This window comes from Volvox carteri (genome assembly GCF_000143455.1).
Source record: "Volvox carteri f. nagariensis unplaced genomic scaffold VOLCAscaffold_5, whole genome shotgun sequence".
Taxonomy (NCBI): domain Eukaryota; kingdom Viridiplantae; phylum Chlorophyta; class Chlorophyceae; order Chlamydomonadales; family Volvocaceae; genus Volvox; species Volvox carteri.
Window position 1 is genome coordinate 219,686 of NW_003307548.1, and position 17,554 is coordinate 237,239.

Genomic DNA, 17,554 nt, shown 5'->3' on the forward strand with positions numbered 1-17,554 from the left:
GAAAGACTGCGTTAGAATAGCAACTGTTTTCACTCGCTGCTAGTTTGTTAGCGGGTCCTCGCCAAAATGTTGTCTAGAGCCCTGTTGCTTGCTGGGCGCCTTGCCTCAGCTGCAAGCTCACAATCCTCAGCGAGCACACTTTCACGCGCTGTGCAGCCACTAAGCTTACTGCTTCAAAAATACAACTTCGCCACGAACTCGACCGACATTTTCAACGTGCACAAGGACACACCCGAGAACAATGCGAGCTTAACGTTTGACTTTACTGAGGCAAGCTTCTCTAGTAGCCAAGAATTACGAAAAAGTGGAGCTTTCGTCGCGGCATCAGCGTACCACAGTGCCACACCTTACAGCACAATGTGGCCCTGCTTGTAGGCGAACTACAAGATCGTCAACGAAATTATAGCGCGGTATCCGCCAAACTACAAGGCGTCGGCTATCATTCCGGTGCTGGATGTGGCTCAGCAGCAGAACGGCGGGTGGCTCAGCCTGGCAGCGCTCAATCGTGTTGCAAAGGTGCTCGATATGGCACCGATTCGCGTGTACGAAGTTGCTACCTTTTACACCATGTTCAACCGCACAAAAATCGGCAAGTACCATGTGCTTATCTGCGGCACAACCCCTTGCAGGTGAGCGGCCACGCCTGCTGTGCGCATGGCGTGGGGAGTGCAGAATATGGTGGGGAGGAGTGTTGCACAGGACCATGTTTAGAACACATATGGCAGAACGTATGGGGCCAGGGACTCTGGCCCTTGGTGGAAAGCGGCGGCTTGTGGCTGTGCCAATTACCGCCACGTGTTGTTGTGGTCCTAACGTTCAGACCTGGGGATGAACCAATTGTGTTGTGTACGCCCATGACACCTTTTGCCTGAGCATCTGTTCTCCAGTCCCTTACACCATAACCGCTCCCACGCTAATCGCAAGTCCATGTCATGCAAAATGAGACCTCATGGCCATGCTGTCTTCCCCCATACGGTTTCCCTACTTACATTCCATGCCATAAAACCGCCTCCTATGCCCTAGCCCTTGCTGCGTGCCGCACCTGCGTGCGCAAGCCCGCACCCCACCCCGCCCACTGCCCACCATCCTCCCGTCCAGGCTCCAAGGTGCTCAGGGCATTGAAGAAGCTGTGACAAAGCACCTGGGTATCCACATTGGGCAGACCACCCCCGACGGCTTGTTCACACTGGGTGAGATGGAATGCATGGGCGCCTGCGTCAACGCGCCCATGGTGGCCATTGCGGACTACACCAAGGTGGGTCAGAGCTGAGATGGCAAGAGGAAGGCTGGGCAGATTTGGCACGGCGGGCTGGGATGGGAAGGGAGTCAGCGGGAAGGAGGTGAGGTGAGATGAGGTGGCTTGGTTGCGGTGCCATACGCGCTATGCGGTTGCGATGGAGGCCTGGGGCTGGGCGTTGCTCGGATGGGGCACAGTTCATCTTTACTTGCTGCTAGGGCTGAACCCCATGGATTGAGGGCAAGTTAGCACACGCAAATTTTGTGGGTTGGGCGGTGCAGGGGCTGGGGCTGGGGGGATAAGGAGGGTTTATAGTAGAATGGGCCCGCTGAGTCCTCTTGGTTGGGGCCAGCAGTGGTACGACAGTCCAGATGGCGAGAAGCTGAACTCTCCGCATACAGGCACACAATCCGCATACAGGCGCACATGGCATGGGTTCAGCTTGCGATGGGGAGCACTGCGTTAAGTGTTGGACCGAGCGCGTTCTCCTTTTCATCATCCTTACTGGGGGGCCACAAGCAGTCCAGCATGGCGGCAGGTACTTCGAGCGATGTGCACAGCACCAAGCATTATGTTGGGCCGTTCGCGGTTTAGCAAGTTTTTATCTGCAAAGCCTCTGAAGGAGAGGTGTGCGGGCCGTGGTATCAGCAGGGCGGGGTAGGCGCTTCTTGCTCCGGTCATGATGACGGAGTGGGTGCCGAAGCGTATGTGCCCGGTAGGCGCCGCTGGGCATGCTTGTGGGCCTGGGAAAGCTGAAAGCTGCCTTGGCGAGCACCGCATCACATCCCCCTCCGGGCCTGATCTATGGATTGGCCTCACAACTCATTGTCGAGCGCCGCACGGCGCGCCGCCGTTGGTCTCCCACTGTCCCCTTCGGTGTGGCTCGGGGGAAGCTAACAGGTCGCCAATCCGCGGGCTGTTCTCTTTCCCATCCGCAGGGTGTTGAGGGTTTTGAGTACACCTACTACGAGGACCTTACGCCGTCGGACATTGTCGGCATCCTGGACACCATCAAGAAGGGAGGCAAGCCCAAGGTGCGGTTCTTTGGACATACATGTCCCTAGGGTTTGGCTGGGTCGGGGGCTATCCTGGCAATGGGGGCTATTGCAGAGGCGGCGCGTATGGAGCCGCGAGAAGTCCTGGTGATCCATGCCCTCTCCGTGGGACACCACTTTGTTGGCACCGGTATTCCGAACCTACTTCAGGAAGCAACACGGCAGCCGCACAATGGCCCGCCAATTTTCGCGCTTCCCTTCTGTAACCCTTTTTCCGCCTCCCCGTTGCATCGTTATTGATATTCCGGTAGTAAGCATGATGGTAGGCAAGGAGCTGCTGCTTATAAAAGGACGCCGTTGTTGCGTCTTCCTTACCATTCCGGCCCCCCAACCCCACTGGCCCCGCTTTCGAACCCGCAGCCTGGGTCGCAGCACAGGAGCAAAGCTGAGCCAGCGGGCGCTGTAGTGGGAGACAAGTGGGTGCCCAAGGACGGGACCGTGACGTTGGCCGGCCCACTGCGTGGACCTTACTGCCGCGACCTGAACGCGGTGTAAGAAAGGGGGGGCCAGCGTGATGCGGGAGCAGCCTAGAGCGGCGGCAGTCACAGCGGATCCGCATGCCTGGTGTAGCATGTGGCAGCTGTGTTGTCGCCGATGTGGCTGTTGTGAATCTCCAAGTGGTGCGGTCGAAAGGAGATGGAGGAGGGAGAAGCGGCTTAATGCTTTGTTGTTGGCTGTCGCTGTACTGGCATGGAGCTTGGTGTGGATGCTTTGGAATTTTTAGGTGCAAAGTGGGTCGTAGCATAATATGTTTTGGTGTGGATCCCCGAGTTTGGATGGCTGCAAACGGGAAAGAGATGCGAGTGTCCGTGTGCCGGGGAGGTTATGTTTTCCTTGCACCGAGTTAAGGGGATGCGGGTCTTGCGGCTTCTTGATGCGCGCGACTTATTGCTCGCCCTTGCGTAGACAGCCAAATGTGAAGCTGCGCTCTTGGGGTATGGGTTTAAAGGGCAGGGCGAGGTGGGGCATAGTAATGTCACGCGAAGAACGGACGTTGAGGTGCCGTGCTTTCGCCGGATGAGCCACCCAAATTTTACTTTTAATGTTCGGATGGCCCACCACGTGTGCGAACGCTGTAACAAGCTTACACTGCATTGCTTAGATGTTGAGGAAAGGGTGAGAAATTATGCTAACTGGCTGGCGTGGCGACAGCATGCGTGCTCAGCTTCGGGTGCCATGCCGTAACTGGGCGGCCTTGTAAGAATGCGACATCCTAAATTCGCAAACGATATCCATACATACATACGTTAGATATAAAACCATGCAATATTAATGCTTCGCTAACAAGTCTAAGGGTCATCTAGTGACGTCCTAGGCTTGACTTAAAGCAACTGTCGCCACAATGAAAGATTACGCCAGGGAAGAGAATGGAGGACTTATTGTGATGGCGTCATGTACAGACGAGCGCTTCCCACCAGAGAACATGCTAGATGGCAAGGACAACACTTTCTGGGTTACCACGGGCATGTTTCCACAGGAGTTCGTGTTGAAACTGGAATCCTGCATCAGGGTCTCGAAGATAACAACGTTATCGCTGAACGGCAAGTCTTCAGGCTAAACGCGCCACCAGCAGCCCTCCAAGCTCACATGCCGCTGATACGGAAGGCCTTCTATCGCGCAGTCCGTAAGCTTGCGGTAGAGAAATGCGACCAGGACAAGCCTGATCACTTTGAGAAGGTCTTTGAAGTTGGTAAGCAGTAAGGTGCTGTTTGAGGGTAGGGAGGCAGGTTACCACCAGCTCACGGGCTGGTCCCGTTCCATATTCAGAGCTGGCCAACCGAGGAGACCGCCTTCAGACGGAGGTGCACCAAGTAAATATCCGAGCAAAATACCTGAAGTTCATGGTTCTACAGGGTCACGGGGAGTTCGCCACCGTGAACAGGTAGGTGTTGCCACATGCAGTGTGCGTGTACACTGCAAGACGCGATCAGGGAGATACGCGCCTGGGACGGCACAAGTTAGGATGCGGCTTGGTCAATAACGTGGGAGATGCTTTGCTGCCGCAGCCCGCGCTGGTACCCAGACACATGTCCGTTGCGGCATGGTGCCTGTGCTAACCCGTCTGCCTCCTCCAGAGTCTCAGTGGTCGGTGGCGACGACGATGGAGGGTACGACGACACGGGTTACGGCAGCATGCAGCGCCAGGCAAGCTACGGCGGCAGCGCAGCGGCGGGCTTCCCAAGCTCGCGCCCGGAGAGCAGCGCGGCTGGGGCCGGTGGTGGCGGCGGCGGCGGATTTGATGACGAGTTTTAAGTGAGAAGCCCCTGTACGCGGCCGAACGATTCGGCATGAAAGGTCGGGGGCAGTCACTAAGCGGTGCGGACGACCGGATGAATTGTACCCAACCTACCCGGTAGGGGTCGGGTCGGGAAGTAACTTCCAGCCAAGGCCAGGCGAGTGTAAGGCCTGGCAGAAATACACGGAAGAGCTGCCGGATGTGTGTGCTGTATTGGCGCCACACAGTAGCCCCACCGCCTTGTCGGGTGTGGTGACGTGATACACCTACGTGGGCGCAGCCTAGACACGTGTGTATAGTGCGTAAGGAAGGACTCGGAGGACACAGCTGATTCAGCCGAGCGGGACACCGCGCGGGGGCACAGCTGACTCAGCCGAGTGGGGTTTCTTGAGTTGTGGAAGAGCTGTTCCAGGCGAAGGGCGGGTGGGCGGAGACACTCCCCGGCTGGCGGGCGCCCCGCCCCTGCCAACCCACATCCTAGCGGGGCCCAGTGGGTGCCAAGCGGGTGCGGCACCTAATAAGATATGTGCAGATGTGCGCTTACTGACACGCAGTTCCGTTTTGCCTTCTGGATGGATTTCATCCGATTATCTCTCCGGCCATCGTTGGAGCTCTGTCCCTTCCTGTCTTCCTCGACGGAAGGTGGCCAGGGTAGGTGGAAGGGATATAAGGTGCTCAGTTGATGCAGTCCTGATGGAGGGAACGGATTAATCAACCCGATCACCGTGGGGGATGCCCCACGGGCCCTGACGCCCTGCACAGGGCCCTCTCATGTACATAGTGTTCCGGTGGGCCGCACTGGGGTGATATGCGGCTACTACTGTGGCAGGGGATGTTAACTGTGGTGGTGACCAACTAAAATTGAGGAGTGATGTCATTTATGGCGCGCGGCGCGGTATTGTATAATGCAGCAAGTTGGTTCATGGAGGCATAGTGGTTAGTGGTTAGTGGGGGAGCAGATTCACGGGCGAGGCTTGGCGAGTTGCCTAGAGGACGGCGGACAGCAAGTGGGTGATGCAGCACGGGCCACACTTGCGTAGGCTATCGCCGAAAGTAAGAGCCTGGGATGCCGAAGTGCACGGCCCCCCCTTTAAAAGAGACATATCAAACGTGCACGGAGCAGGCTTGCGCTGCAATGATGCCTTTCCTGTTACCCAGGGGGTCAGGGGATCTCCCAATGGACGCTCCATTTGTCCTCCTTTTCAGACCGTAGATTAATGAGCTACAGGTGTCCTAGTTCGCCTTCACTGAACCGTATAAGTCTTGGCCTGGCCTGGCAGCTATTAAACTCGCGATCCCATCACACGACGCGCCTCGCCCAAAGCCACTGCAAGGACGAGGCCCAAGACTAGTTTAATAAGGCCTTCGCTAGATGGGCAGCGGTTGAGGTTACTCAGTTGGGCCACAGGCCGACACGCTTCTGACCACGCTAACAGGCCACACGCGCCTGCCGCTGCACAGCCCCACCTTTCAAATCCGCTATGTGGGGGGCGTTATTAAGCAACATAGCTTTGCCGGTAGCCTTCATCTCTCAGTCCGATCGCACACGCGACACTCCAATTTGGATGGCCAATGCGATGGCACAAAGAGGACAACGCGTAACGCAAGACTCACCTCCTACACAAGCGCCCTCTCACCCTCCACCCACGTAACAAGGAGAGATCTCCGCAACCAGCTACTTATATCTCGGCTCAGCTCACATTCGTTAGGAATTGCCCCATTCCATTGTCCCGCTTATCGATGAACTGATGCACCTGCTCCGCCAACTAATTCTGATTGCCATCTGCACGTGCTACGGTCGACCACATTGACTTGCCCGAACCTCCCTGACTCCCCCCGCTGCAGCTCCACACACCCGTGACGACGAATCATTGGGGTTCGCAGCCCCAACAAAACAGAATAGCCATCACTCGACGCCTCCCTTCTTCAACTCTCAACTTCAGCTAGGAATCTGGACAACAAATATTCACGCCATTCCCTTGTAACGGCAACTCCGTGCAGCTCGCAAATCTGCCTTTCCGTCCACATGGATTACCTAAACCACAGGACGCAAGCAAACAGGGGACCAATCCTGTCACGACGACTCTCCACCCTCACACGCAAAATAAATGGCTGGGAACCAAAAATGGCTGGGAAACAAAGGGCTGGGAACCAAAAGCCTGCCTTACTCTGACAAACATTTTGCGCTCAGTCCTGCTCAGGCAATTGCCGCGGTTAAGCACTGTGTCCAGCCGCCCGTCTGTCCGCCCTGGATTTGCCGCAAAACCCAAATCCCCGTTCCTAATGCCACCCCAACCCAGCCCTCCACGACCACAACCCTACAGTCTCTTGTTACCGACTCTAGCTCGGACCCCCCAGCTCGTACACCCGCCCGCACGTGCTGCACGCCGCGAACCGCGCGGGGTGGCCCGTGGCGGCGCAGTGGTCGCGATGGTGTTGCAGGTTAGTGGCGGGGCGGGCGGTGCAGGTGGGGTTGCCGCAGCGCATGAGTCCCGGCAGCTGCAGCTCCCCGATGTGGCTGCGGCAGTCCGCGCAGGGACTGGGGGAGGAGTGCCACAGCCGCAGAGCCCGGAACAGCTGCCCCGCCACTAGGACGTCGCTGCGGTCAACGAGGTGGCGGAGGGCAGGGCAAGCAAGTGCGGGTGCCGGCGCAAGTGCAGGTGATGAGGACCGGGTTCCAGGGAGGCAGGGATTGTTCCCGCTAACGACCGTGGACTCCATGGAATGTGTGTGTGCAATCCAGGTACGGGCCGAGAAGCTGTGGCCAAGATGGCTCCTAGGTGACTTGGTGTGCTATATAAACTGCCCGTCATCCTAAACCCTAAAACCCTAAACAAGATGCCCTCGCATAATTCTAAGCAAAAAAGAAGTGAGGGGACATTCAGCAGGTCGGATGCAGATCGGCCGAGGCGGCGTCGGTCTCATTTCCAGTTGCGGCTCTCTGGCTGCCCGCGGCTATGCACACACGCAGGCCCCGCGACTCACAGGCTGGCGTACTTGAGCTGGTGGCTCGTGAGCTGTGGTGCCGCCCAGTTGGATCTGCTGATGGCCTTGGACTTGTGCAGAGGGAGACCCAGCACCAGCTGAGACAGGCGGGACAGGCCGAAGCCGTGGTAACCCAGACTGGCCGCCACCTCCTGCACGCGGGAACCCATGCAAGTGGGCACAGGGAGGGTGGGAGGGGCTTGTGAAAGGAAGACAGAAAGGGCCCAGATGAAAGACGGGTCAGGGCGGTGGAAAATCCCCGCCTGGAAGACAGGCGCGGGAGGAAGTTATGGTAATGGAGCGGAAGCGATTCGCCAGCCTCAATAGGCAAGCGGCATACAGTACATCTACAGGTCTGTGTATAGCACCGGACACCCAGACACCCTCCTCCCACTCCCTTCTCGTCTCTCCTCGTCCCAAACCACCCTCCCCCCTCCCCTTCTCCTCCCATTATCCCTCCCGTTGACCCCCTCCCCCTTGTCGCAAACACTGCTCTCTTTCGCTCCCTCTCCTCCCCGGCCCTCCTGCACCTGCAAGTCTAAGAAGCGACGAAAGTCCGCACGCCCTATCCCAAAGGTGCCTTGCATCTTTAACTCATCCGCTGAGTCCCACCCAAAGCCCAGCAGCACGTGCGCAGGGTCCTTTAAAAAGGACCTCAGCGCGGGCGGCAGGTCGTAGCCCATACAGCAGGTACGAACCACCACACACACAGACGCGGAGGACAGCTGCAGAAGGGCCACGGGAGACACGCGGCCCGACACGGTTTCAGGACGCCATTCCAGATCGATCGCGATTAGCCGGTCCTGCGTGTTGGTAAGGGCCGGGGAAGGGGCAGTGGATTATTGGCGACCCAGCCGGTGAACTCAGCAAGCGGACTCAGCGGAGATCGAAAGGGCCGCCCAGCTCAAAACATATGCATCTACCCGGGAGGTGGGGGCCTGTGGACCAGCTGGCCCCAGCGACATGACAGACCCAGCAGCAGCAGTAGCAGCAGCGGCGGCGGCATATTCAGTGGCCATGGCAACACGTGGTTGATACCCAAGAACCTGTATCCGGAACCTGGTAAACCCCCTCCAGCCGCACCTGCATCCCCGCCTTCAGGTTGCGCAGGGCCTCCCCGAAGTGGCGCTCGTTCTCCACCACGTACGTCACCACACCCTATGCCATACGGCAACAAGGGGACATGGGCCAATTTGGTGAGGCGTCCCCCTTTCAAGGGACGATTGATAGTAGGACAGGTGCTGTGATTGGTAGACGCTCCAGCCTCAATCAAAATACACACCGGCCGAAGGTTACGGTGCCAGAAACAGAGCAGGACAAAGTCCCCCCGCAGAGGAAATGGAGAGGGAAGGACTGCGGGGACCTCCCAAGCCCATTCCTCGCTCGCCATGTCAAGGTCTCTCCCCCACCCGGCAGCCCCCACCCAGCAGCCCCCAACAGGCCATAACCCACCCGCCGATACACGCTCGCACCTGCGGCAGTAGCAGCTTCTCGTAGCCCTTCGCCAGGCTGAAGCGCTGCAGCGCCCCTGGAGGCTCGTCAAATACGGCCTGCGGAAGACGGGGCCGCAGTGCAGTGTCGTGAAGTACCAAATGGCAAGAGGGAAAGGAAAGGGCCAATCGGGGTGGAGCAATATTTGTACCGTTGCCAAATCACAGCACCCCATAAACGGTTCGACTGCTAGCCTCCTCTCATAACCGAAAGGGAATGGAGACTCCGCTAACTGCCTCCATACACTTCCTAGCGCCCATGATAACGTGGTGCGGTGCCTGCGGGGCGGGACGCGGCCGGACCTGCCAGTTGATCGCGGGTAGGGTGACCTCAAAGCCGCACCACGGCGGGTCCATTGTTGCAGCGGTTCCAGGACCTGCAGCCGCCGCCGCCGCCGCCGCAGCCGTCACTCCCGCTGCTGCTGCTGCTGCCAGCTGCCCAGGCTCCGGGCTGCTTCCCCCACCGTTGCTGCCTTCCTCTGCCAATGAAGATCCGGAGCGGGCCCGCTTAAGTGCCGCAGCAGTGGCTGCCGCCGCTTCCTGCAGTCGTGCCTTGCAGCCCCGCGCTGGGTCGCACGGCGGCACCGTCGTTTTGGCCGCCTTAGGCGGCGGCTGCATCACCGCCGCTGCGGACACCGTCAGGCCCACACCCAAGCTGCTCGTTGCGGCCGCCGACAGGCTCAGGCTGGCCTGCTTCGGCGGGGGCCCCGGCACCTGCAGAGCCGGCCGCGACGTGCCTGCAATACCTGTCACCGCCCGTGATGGCCGCGTCCGCTCATGCTGCGAGGCCGCTTTAGCTTCTGCCGCTGCCTCCAGGCCCGCACCCAGGCTCGTTGCAGCCGCTGACAGGCTAGGCTTTGCTCGCTTCGGCGGCGGCCCCTGCACATTCGGATGCGACGCGGCGGCAGTGCCCGCCATCAAACGTGATAGCCGCGCCTGGTCACGTTCCAAGGCCGCCTTGGCCGCGGCCTTGCCGGCTTTCCCGAACACCACGGCAGCCGCTAACGAGTCCACTTGCCGCTGTAACGCCGATAGCCCAGTGGACACATCGGTATGACTCGCTACCTCAGCAGCGCTACCACCGTCGTCGTCACCGGTGGTGTTACCCGTGGCCCCGACGGCGGCGGCAGCGGCGGGCACGCTAGGTCTATTGTCGGCTGTCGTGCCGTCGTCAGAGGAATTACCCTCGACGACGGCGCTGCAGGACGATAGGTGGCCGCGACCGCCGCCGCCGCCGGCGTCTCTGCAGCTGCAGCCGCAGCTGGGGCCCTTGACTGCAGTGGCAGGAGTAACGCTACCGACGGCATACAGATTGGATGCCAAATGTAGGCAGCATGCAGGAACGCAGGAGTGCCGTGGTAGATGCACATAGGCGGAAGCTAAGGCATAGGGGAGGTGGGGATTCAGGTCCGGAGAGACAGCCCCCCCCAGACGGGCTGCTAGCAGAGCCTCTGCAGCTCGCCGCTTCGCGCTCTTGCCACCGAGCGAGGAAAGTGTTTGAGTGCCATCTTCGTGTTGCTGGCCCTGTTGATGCTGTGTGTGACGAGGTAGCTCCTGTTGCTGGTCTTGAGCTTCTCGTCGGAATGGGTTGCGGCAGGATTCGTCACTTTGAGGATGAATGTAGTCTGTACTCAAGGACTCGCACAGATTCCTTTCCCGTTTTTTGAAAGTAGGAAATGCTCCTGCCGCCAGCCCGGCGGCTGGAGTGTGAGGACAGCCTATTTCCCCCTTCCGATATTGTCCATCTGAGCCCCTGTGCAGATGGGCCCCATATGAACATGATGGCTGCGAGTCATCGCCATCACCCTCAAGGCTGGTATGACCTGATTCCCGGGCGCGGCGAACACGCCCCGCCGCGCGTAAGGGTGGGCGCATCGTCGTCATGCTTAAGAAGGAAAGCTCACGACACAGGCCTGGTAATGAGAGCGCTGGCAGCCCCTGTCCAGGGCCCCTAGAAGCTAAGGATAGAGCGTTCCGCGGCTGCTGGGCTCCTGCCGATGGCACAAACGATGTAAAGGACCAGTTGGCCAAGATAGAACATGCCCCTCTTATGGCGTTCGATGTTAACTTATGCGTTCTATGAAGCCAAAAAAGGGCCATGAACGGCTCCCCAGGCCTGCAAAGGCAGGCGGCGCGCACATTACTTGCCGGCGCAGAGGAGTTACGATATCTTAAGACAGATACTTACTATGTGCATCTGCGTATCAAGGCGTGCCGCGATGTTGCTAAAAGCAAAAAATCGTTTAGTAATAAACTGCCCGGATACTGTACTACTTAGGATGACAGAGGAAATATCAATATCCCTTGATCCATTGCGGTTCGCTCTGGTTGCCAGCGATGCAGTAATGTGTCGTATCGTCCGTTAGGCCGTTGATGCTCTTGGACTCGGAGGCCGGAACTCAAGGATGAGGCATAACAAATCTTGTAGTGCAATGCTGTTCCAACTAATTCAATTAGCGCTGTGAGGAGTAAACTCAGGCGCCGAAGTTGGCAAGAGGACTGTCCGAAAAGTTAAACCTGAAAATGCTACGCAACCTGATCCAACTTAAGCAATAGACTCATCGGTTCGGCATATGGAAGTACCAATTTAATTGGCCCGAGTCCTAATCTCCTGAACTAAACTAGTCGACGTGCACGCCAAGGCATGCTAGCCGCCTTGCGTGCTTTGTACATGCGCCAACCTAATAGTTATACTACCCTTACGCAGCCTATCACTCGTGCAAGCACCTGACAGTCAAAACCATACGCAACAACTACTCCATGTGCACTCCAGGCAGACACGTCGCTTGAGAGTCGGATCAGCTATTAACGCAATGCTCCGGCCCACGTAGCGCGTCGTGTGGGTTGAGGGGCCCAGCCGCTTGCTTCCCAGAGGAAAGCGCTGCACCGCTCGGCGTCCATCAAACAGGAAACAACAGCCCGTGGCCGACTCATGTCATCAAGCTTTGTGATCTGCGACCTGCTGATGATCTGGGGAGGAAAACAGACGGCACGTGTCTTGTTTTTTATGAATGGTTTGAGGGACAGTAGCTGGTCGAAGCGGGAGGCATGGCTACAGCAACCCTACTGCAGCCTATGCCGGGTTTATCGATGGTTTAGCCCGCAGCCAATGGTCCGGAATGAACGATCCTCTGTGCTGTGCAAACTTCCTGGATTTGGTAGCTTGAAATGCAATGGCTCCCAGATTCAGGGATGAGGAACTAGAACCCGAAATCTCCCACCTCTCACACTACGTATCTGCACGGTCGCGCCCGAGCCCCCGGTTGGGTTGCAGGTAATCCTGCACATCCCCACAAGGCATAGGATTCGGTCGAGGTTTTAAGTCCTAGAAAAGAAAGCAGATCGAAGCCAGGGCGCACTGGGAGGCATTTACACAGGGGCATCTCCGAATTGTTACGTCCAGGAATGTCAAAATTGGCGAGACTGCATCTCGAACTCCCAACTCTGCGTTCACCTGCCTCTCTTGTGACATCACATCATAGCACATTATACCCAGCCCCGAGAAATGCACTATTGCCACAAGAACACTGCCACGCCCTGAATAATTTCCATCCATGCAAAAACGAAAAGGCCAAGAGTAAAGAGGGAATCGGATGAAAAGGCAATCGCTTACTTCTGCTAGCGGCAACTGGTTTTGCCTTAATATTGCATCTACAGGCCACCCTCTCGAGCCAACTATAACCCTTATCTTGCCAATCCAGGTGCAATCGATCTCCTGAAGCTCCATCCGTAGTATCATTTCCTGGACCAATTGCTTAGGAAGTCATTCCTTGGGCTCATTCCTTAGGATGGACTGGACCGATTGTCAGCACAACGGACAGCAGGGCTTAACTCATACTCGGACTTCACAAACCTAATCCTAAACTTGCTCCTCTCCATCCAGGACAAAGAGGAATGTCTATTTCGATGATTCCACGTCTACACTAATCATTCAAACACCGCAGAAGCAGGCGAAGCACAACCCTGCGAACAATCCAGCATCACGCCATGTACGATAGAACCGCAGCTCTTAAATGGAAAACATCAGCTATGATCAAATCTCCGACTGCAGAGTCAGGACACTCGAACAACACTGCGCAGCACGACTGTATAAGCGCGGTGCATAGCGTTAGGACACGATAGCCTAAGCACACCGCCGAACTACTTTACCGCTGGTATCGCCAGCGCAGCCATACAGAATGGCCGACGAAACCCATTTCCCCCAAATCCAGCCAAGGGCGCAGCAGTGGGTGATAGGCAGGCATCGCCGCAAGCGCCCTATCGCACGCACGCATTGCATGCAAGTGTGGCATCAGAGTAACGGACACAAGCAGGCCATAACCGTCCCATCCGCGCCAGCACAGGCTCACTTGCGCAGATGGCCGCACAAAGCGACCTTACGAGACGCTGAGCAGAAGCGCCGCCCCATCCCATCCAAACCGGACCAAGTCGACCAAACCCAGCGCTCCTGCCGAAGAAAACCCTAAAGGCGCAACGCACACGAGGACAAGCATGTCGGAACCGACAGACAACAACACAGCGTGCGGTCCTGTGACATTGCCGCTCCCGGCGCCCATCCGCCTGATACTGCCTCAGGTTGAGGATGGGGATGGTCCTAAAAAACGAACTAGTAGGTACCTCATCGATTGTCTGCTTCGTCTCATTTACTATATCCACAGCTCAAGTTCTGTACAGCGCACAAACGTGCACGACCTGCCGTTCCCACCCAACGCAATTAAGTAATACGTAAGTACATGCATAGATACACACACACGAGCACTGCAGCCAGCCTCCATCAACGCGACGCCAAACAGCATCACACGCGAGCAACCCGCCGCCACAAACCTTGTTGGCTGCCATTCATCCGCCTTGCCTGCTGGACGCAAAGAAGATAGCAGCATCAACCTACGCTAATCCCACCGCGGGCCGGATCCACCATGGAAGTGGTGTTTAGCGGCTTCCACCAGAAAACATGATGGCATTTGTGGCAGGGCGGTTAGCTCAGGGCCGTCCCGACAAATAGCATCCAGTGTTATTCTCTTCAGGGGAGCCGCAGGCCAGGCCACTCCCGATACCAAAGTTCTCAGGACTCTTCCATCGGCAAGGCGGAGGGCGCATGACAAGAAGAAACACCGCACGGGGCTGCACGCGGGGCATGAGGTGCTGCGCCAATGGGTGGGCATGGGGGTTGCAGGACGAAAGATCCACACGAGCTGCCCAAACAGCGGCATCCCTGGATGCACACTGCCACAATGCTCGTCTGGAGTGCAATCCATATAGCAACTCTCCCGCGTCCTAGGTGGCCAACAGCGGCGGCACAACCCCCAACCTCGCCACAGACCACAGCAAACGTCGTGCCTGCTAACAAGCGATATGTTACGATTACCTTTCAGCTGCAGCTGGTGCTCACAGCTAAAAGCGGAAACAAAATCTCCACGTCCGCGTACCACCTTACGCCTGCCAGAACGTCAATACACAAAACCGAGAAGCCCCAAGACCACTGCAACAACAAGCAAGTGAGCGAGCGCAGCACGAGGCGCACTCCGAGGCGAATACCAGGCCCCAGGGTCACCCCACCTTCCTGCAAACGAAGCTACCAAGGGTTCGGTGCCGAGCAAATATAACAAACAAGGCCTCCCCCAGGACTCGACCATGGCTGGGGCCGCTAAGCAAGTGCCATGTCAGCTATTAACCTTCTCAACTCAATTGCCAGGATGCGCCTGCGCGCCCCGATGCCGCTGGGGCTTGAATAGGAAACACCGAAAAACAAACACCATAGCGAGTTAAAAAGAACTCAGCGGATGGGTTCGTATGTATGCGCTAGGAATAAAGACAGTCATGAATATCATTGAACGTGTATTGAAGCTGTCGAGGCACGGCTGTAGAGGCATCTCATGATCGATGCGCCCCTTGAATCCCTTCTAGCAAAGCCGTACAACCAGTAAGGACTTGTTGCCGGATCATGGAATCGAGCCACCAGTATGTAACCAACCCTATAATTTCCCTAGCAGTACAGCGCGGGCCCACGCCCAAGCTCAAGCAGCAGGCGCACGCGTGAAGCTCATCAAGCCAGTACCTAGTGATAAAACAAGAGCTAACAATTGTACGCCGAGGGTACGGCGCACACTAGATGAGACCCACCTCTTCTTCCAGAGCCAAAACCAATATGACACAATCCCATGCAACTATGTGGGAGAGAGAAGACCTCTTCCTGTCCTCGCACCAAGCAAGACAGCGAACCCAAAGGGGGGCCCTACTCGGCCCAGCCCAATCGGTTCAATGGCTTCAGCAATGCGTACTTCCACGAGGCTGAGCCGCTTTTGCATGTGCGCGCCAAAAATGTGTACAATCTATAAGCCAAGGCACAACAACAATGTGTGGTTCTTGACGGGGGTGCGTGCGGCTGGCGAGGCCCGTGGCACTCCCCTACCCCCTAGGCGGGGGCTCACAGGGAAAATGCATCAACTCAATCTTCCTTCTTACTGACGTGTGATGAAGATTCGTGGAAACCAGCGGAGGGCAGCGGCACGGGCGGCAGCAGCACCTCGCTGCTGCAGGGCCTGCTGTGCGGAAGGCATGGGGTGGGGCCGCAAACGTCCCTGCGAACAAGAGGGGGAAACGTCCAGCATAACGTCCGTTATTCCATTATTTCTGGACAGCAGTGGCAAGTGGCAGCTTAAGTTAGCTTCGCCGTTGCTGCAGGAACTGCGATCCCTGCGACAGCTAGCCAACAGATTAGTGCCCTGAAACGCCCGTACATAGGTGCGATGGCAAGGTGGCGGCAGTGCGGGACACAGTTCAGTCAAACGGCCATCCGTCCGTCAAACATTGGGCCTTATCTCCCCAAGTCTGGAAGGCAAGTTTCTAAATTTTTGGTGGGGGATGGGAATTGCGTTGAGCGTGGGCTTACGTGGTGGCGGAGAGGGCGCAGCTTGCAATGACGTTAGCAAGGTTGCTCAGGTAGCTGCCCATGGTCGCCGTGAGGGTTCCCGCCATGCGAGAGAAGCTGTCGTGAAGGCTGTCAGGACTGCCCCCGAGGCTGTAATTTGGACTGCCTCGGCTGTCGGTCTCGTCCAGCTCCTGCAAGCAATTCGTGTCTCATGGCCGTTATACGTGTTGCCTTGGACTGGCATGATCCTGCAGCAGCTTGTGGGGACAGAATACTTACCAAAAGAACTCCCTCACCAATGGCCCATGCGCCCGGAAGGAGGATTACTCTTCGGTGCGGGCTGGCTTCTACATATGAATGTTCGGAGCAGGTCAGGCCGAGTAACCGCAAACACGACCGGAGGCTTGTATACTCATGCTTACCATTTTCGTTTCCAAAGCCAATCATGTTTGCATAGCCCTGCAAAGGTTGCCCACTTTCCGGTTCAAAAATTTCTACTACTGTATGCCCGCAACAACAGTTTGAACAACGACCGCAGGTAGCGGGCCCTACCGTCTCCCAGACGAGTGTAGGTGCTGGCGTAGAGCAATCCAAGTCGCATTTGCTTGGACTTGTCAGGATAGGCTCCGGGGAATCTGTGTCGGTGCAACGAAACACCGCCGCGGACTTGTACTGAACCTCACAGATGGCGGCTCCCATTGACATTGTTAGCTCCTGAGGAAAGCCATGAGAATATGTCAGGCCCTCCATCGGAAGCGTGTCCGAAGGCGTACGAGACATATATCAAAGCAAATTCTCCCAGCACTACATACTCACTTCCTGTAAGCCAGATCTTTAGCAGAAAGCTGTTGGAGTTAGGAATGGCAAGCTCGGCATTAAATGCCTAGATAAAGTCCCTAAAGGTGTCGCTTCGCTGTGCAGTTAGCTTGACTGCGACCTACCTAATCCTCAGCCTCAAAAACTATCACAGTTCCTTATGGATGAGGCTTTTCGGATATGTTAGTTTCTAACTCTGCGCGCGGACACACATGGGGGAAGGGATTACGGCATCTTACCCGTACGTTAAAAAAGAGCGCTCCCGAGGCAGGGTAGCCAGGTAACAGCTTCATCACCACAGAATAATACACCACTTAGGACCCTCCTGGTGACTCTACTTATTAGAGAGGCAGTTAAATAAAGCTGGTGTGCCCGTCGCCAAGCCGGACAGGTTCAAACATCAACATCGCACGCTGCATACCGCACCCGGCATGTACATATTTTAGTTTATATTAAATATACAGGATCTTCACTGATGACCCTAAGAATACATCTGTCATGGCCTGCTGATTGTTGTCACTTCGTTAGCTACGAGCAGAGCGGAGGCTACGAGTCTCTGCCGGAAAGAATATGTTTTACGGTGTTCTGTAAATAGCAACTGTATCCCCCGCGCTGCAAGCCCCGTCGAGGCAAGCGGAAATAACCTAACGGCACAAGCTGCTCCTTTCCGAAGCTGATCCTGCGAAGGGCTATGGTAAACAGCCAAATCAGAGCACAGTGCACAAATTCGCAGCAATTACGTCATCTCATATAGCTCTTCATCTCTCAATGCAAATGCATACCTTATTTTGCCGATTTCCGCTGTTCCGTATACACCGCAACCGCATTATACAAGCCTGCAACATCCATTGGCACGTGTAACCCCAC

General features: G+C 56.8%; 3 protein-coding genes across 3 annotated transcripts; 2 read left to right on the plus strand and 1 right to left on the minus strand.

Annotated features, from left to right (window-relative positions):
- The first annotated feature begins 21 nt into the window (after nucleotides 1-21).
- Nucleotides 22-3,507, plus strand: nuo5 (NADH:ubiquinone oxidoreductase 24 kDa subunit). The gene is made up of 5 exons (XM_002947004.1): nucleotides 22-270; nucleotides 376-629; nucleotides 1,099-1,255; nucleotides 2,176-2,271; nucleotides 2,653-3,507. The coding sequence occupies exons 1-5, from the start codon at nucleotides 67-69 to the stop codon at nucleotides 2,785-2,787; spliced, it is 846 nt and encodes a 281-aa protein (XP_002947050.1). The 5' UTR covers nucleotides 22-66; the 3' UTR covers nucleotides 2,788-3,507.
- A 127-nt stretch (nucleotides 3,508-3,634) lies between these two features.
- Nucleotides 3,635-5,634, plus strand: VOLCADRAFT_120416 (uncharacterized protein; the record flags this gene model as incomplete). The annotated part of the gene is made up of 4 exons (XM_002947005.1): nucleotides 3,635-3,771; nucleotides 3,846-3,982; nucleotides 4,060-4,174; nucleotides 4,368-5,634. The coding sequence occupies 4 exons, from the start codon at nucleotides 3,635-3,637 to the stop codon at nucleotides 4,543-4,545; spliced, it is 567 nt and encodes a 188-aa protein (XP_002947051.1). The 3' UTR covers nucleotides 4,546-5,634.
- Nucleotides 5,635-6,868: 1,234 nt separating this feature from the next.
- Nucleotides 6,869-16,651, minus strand: VOLCADRAFT_87286 (uncharacterized protein; the record flags this gene model as incomplete). The annotated part of the gene is made up of 12 exons (XM_002947138.1): nucleotides 6,869-7,127; nucleotides 7,514-7,665; nucleotides 8,044-8,316; nucleotides 8,597-8,671; nucleotides 8,986-9,063; nucleotides 9,307-10,277; nucleotides 12,225-12,283; nucleotides 13,353-13,465; nucleotides 14,393-14,482; nucleotides 15,470-15,545; nucleotides 15,893-16,062; nucleotides 16,424-16,651. The coding sequence occupies 12 exons, from the start codon at nucleotides 16,649-16,651 to the stop codon at nucleotides 6,869-6,871; spliced, it is 2,544 nt and encodes an 847-aa protein (XP_002947184.1).
- Nucleotides 16,652-17,554: the final 903 nt, after the last annotated feature.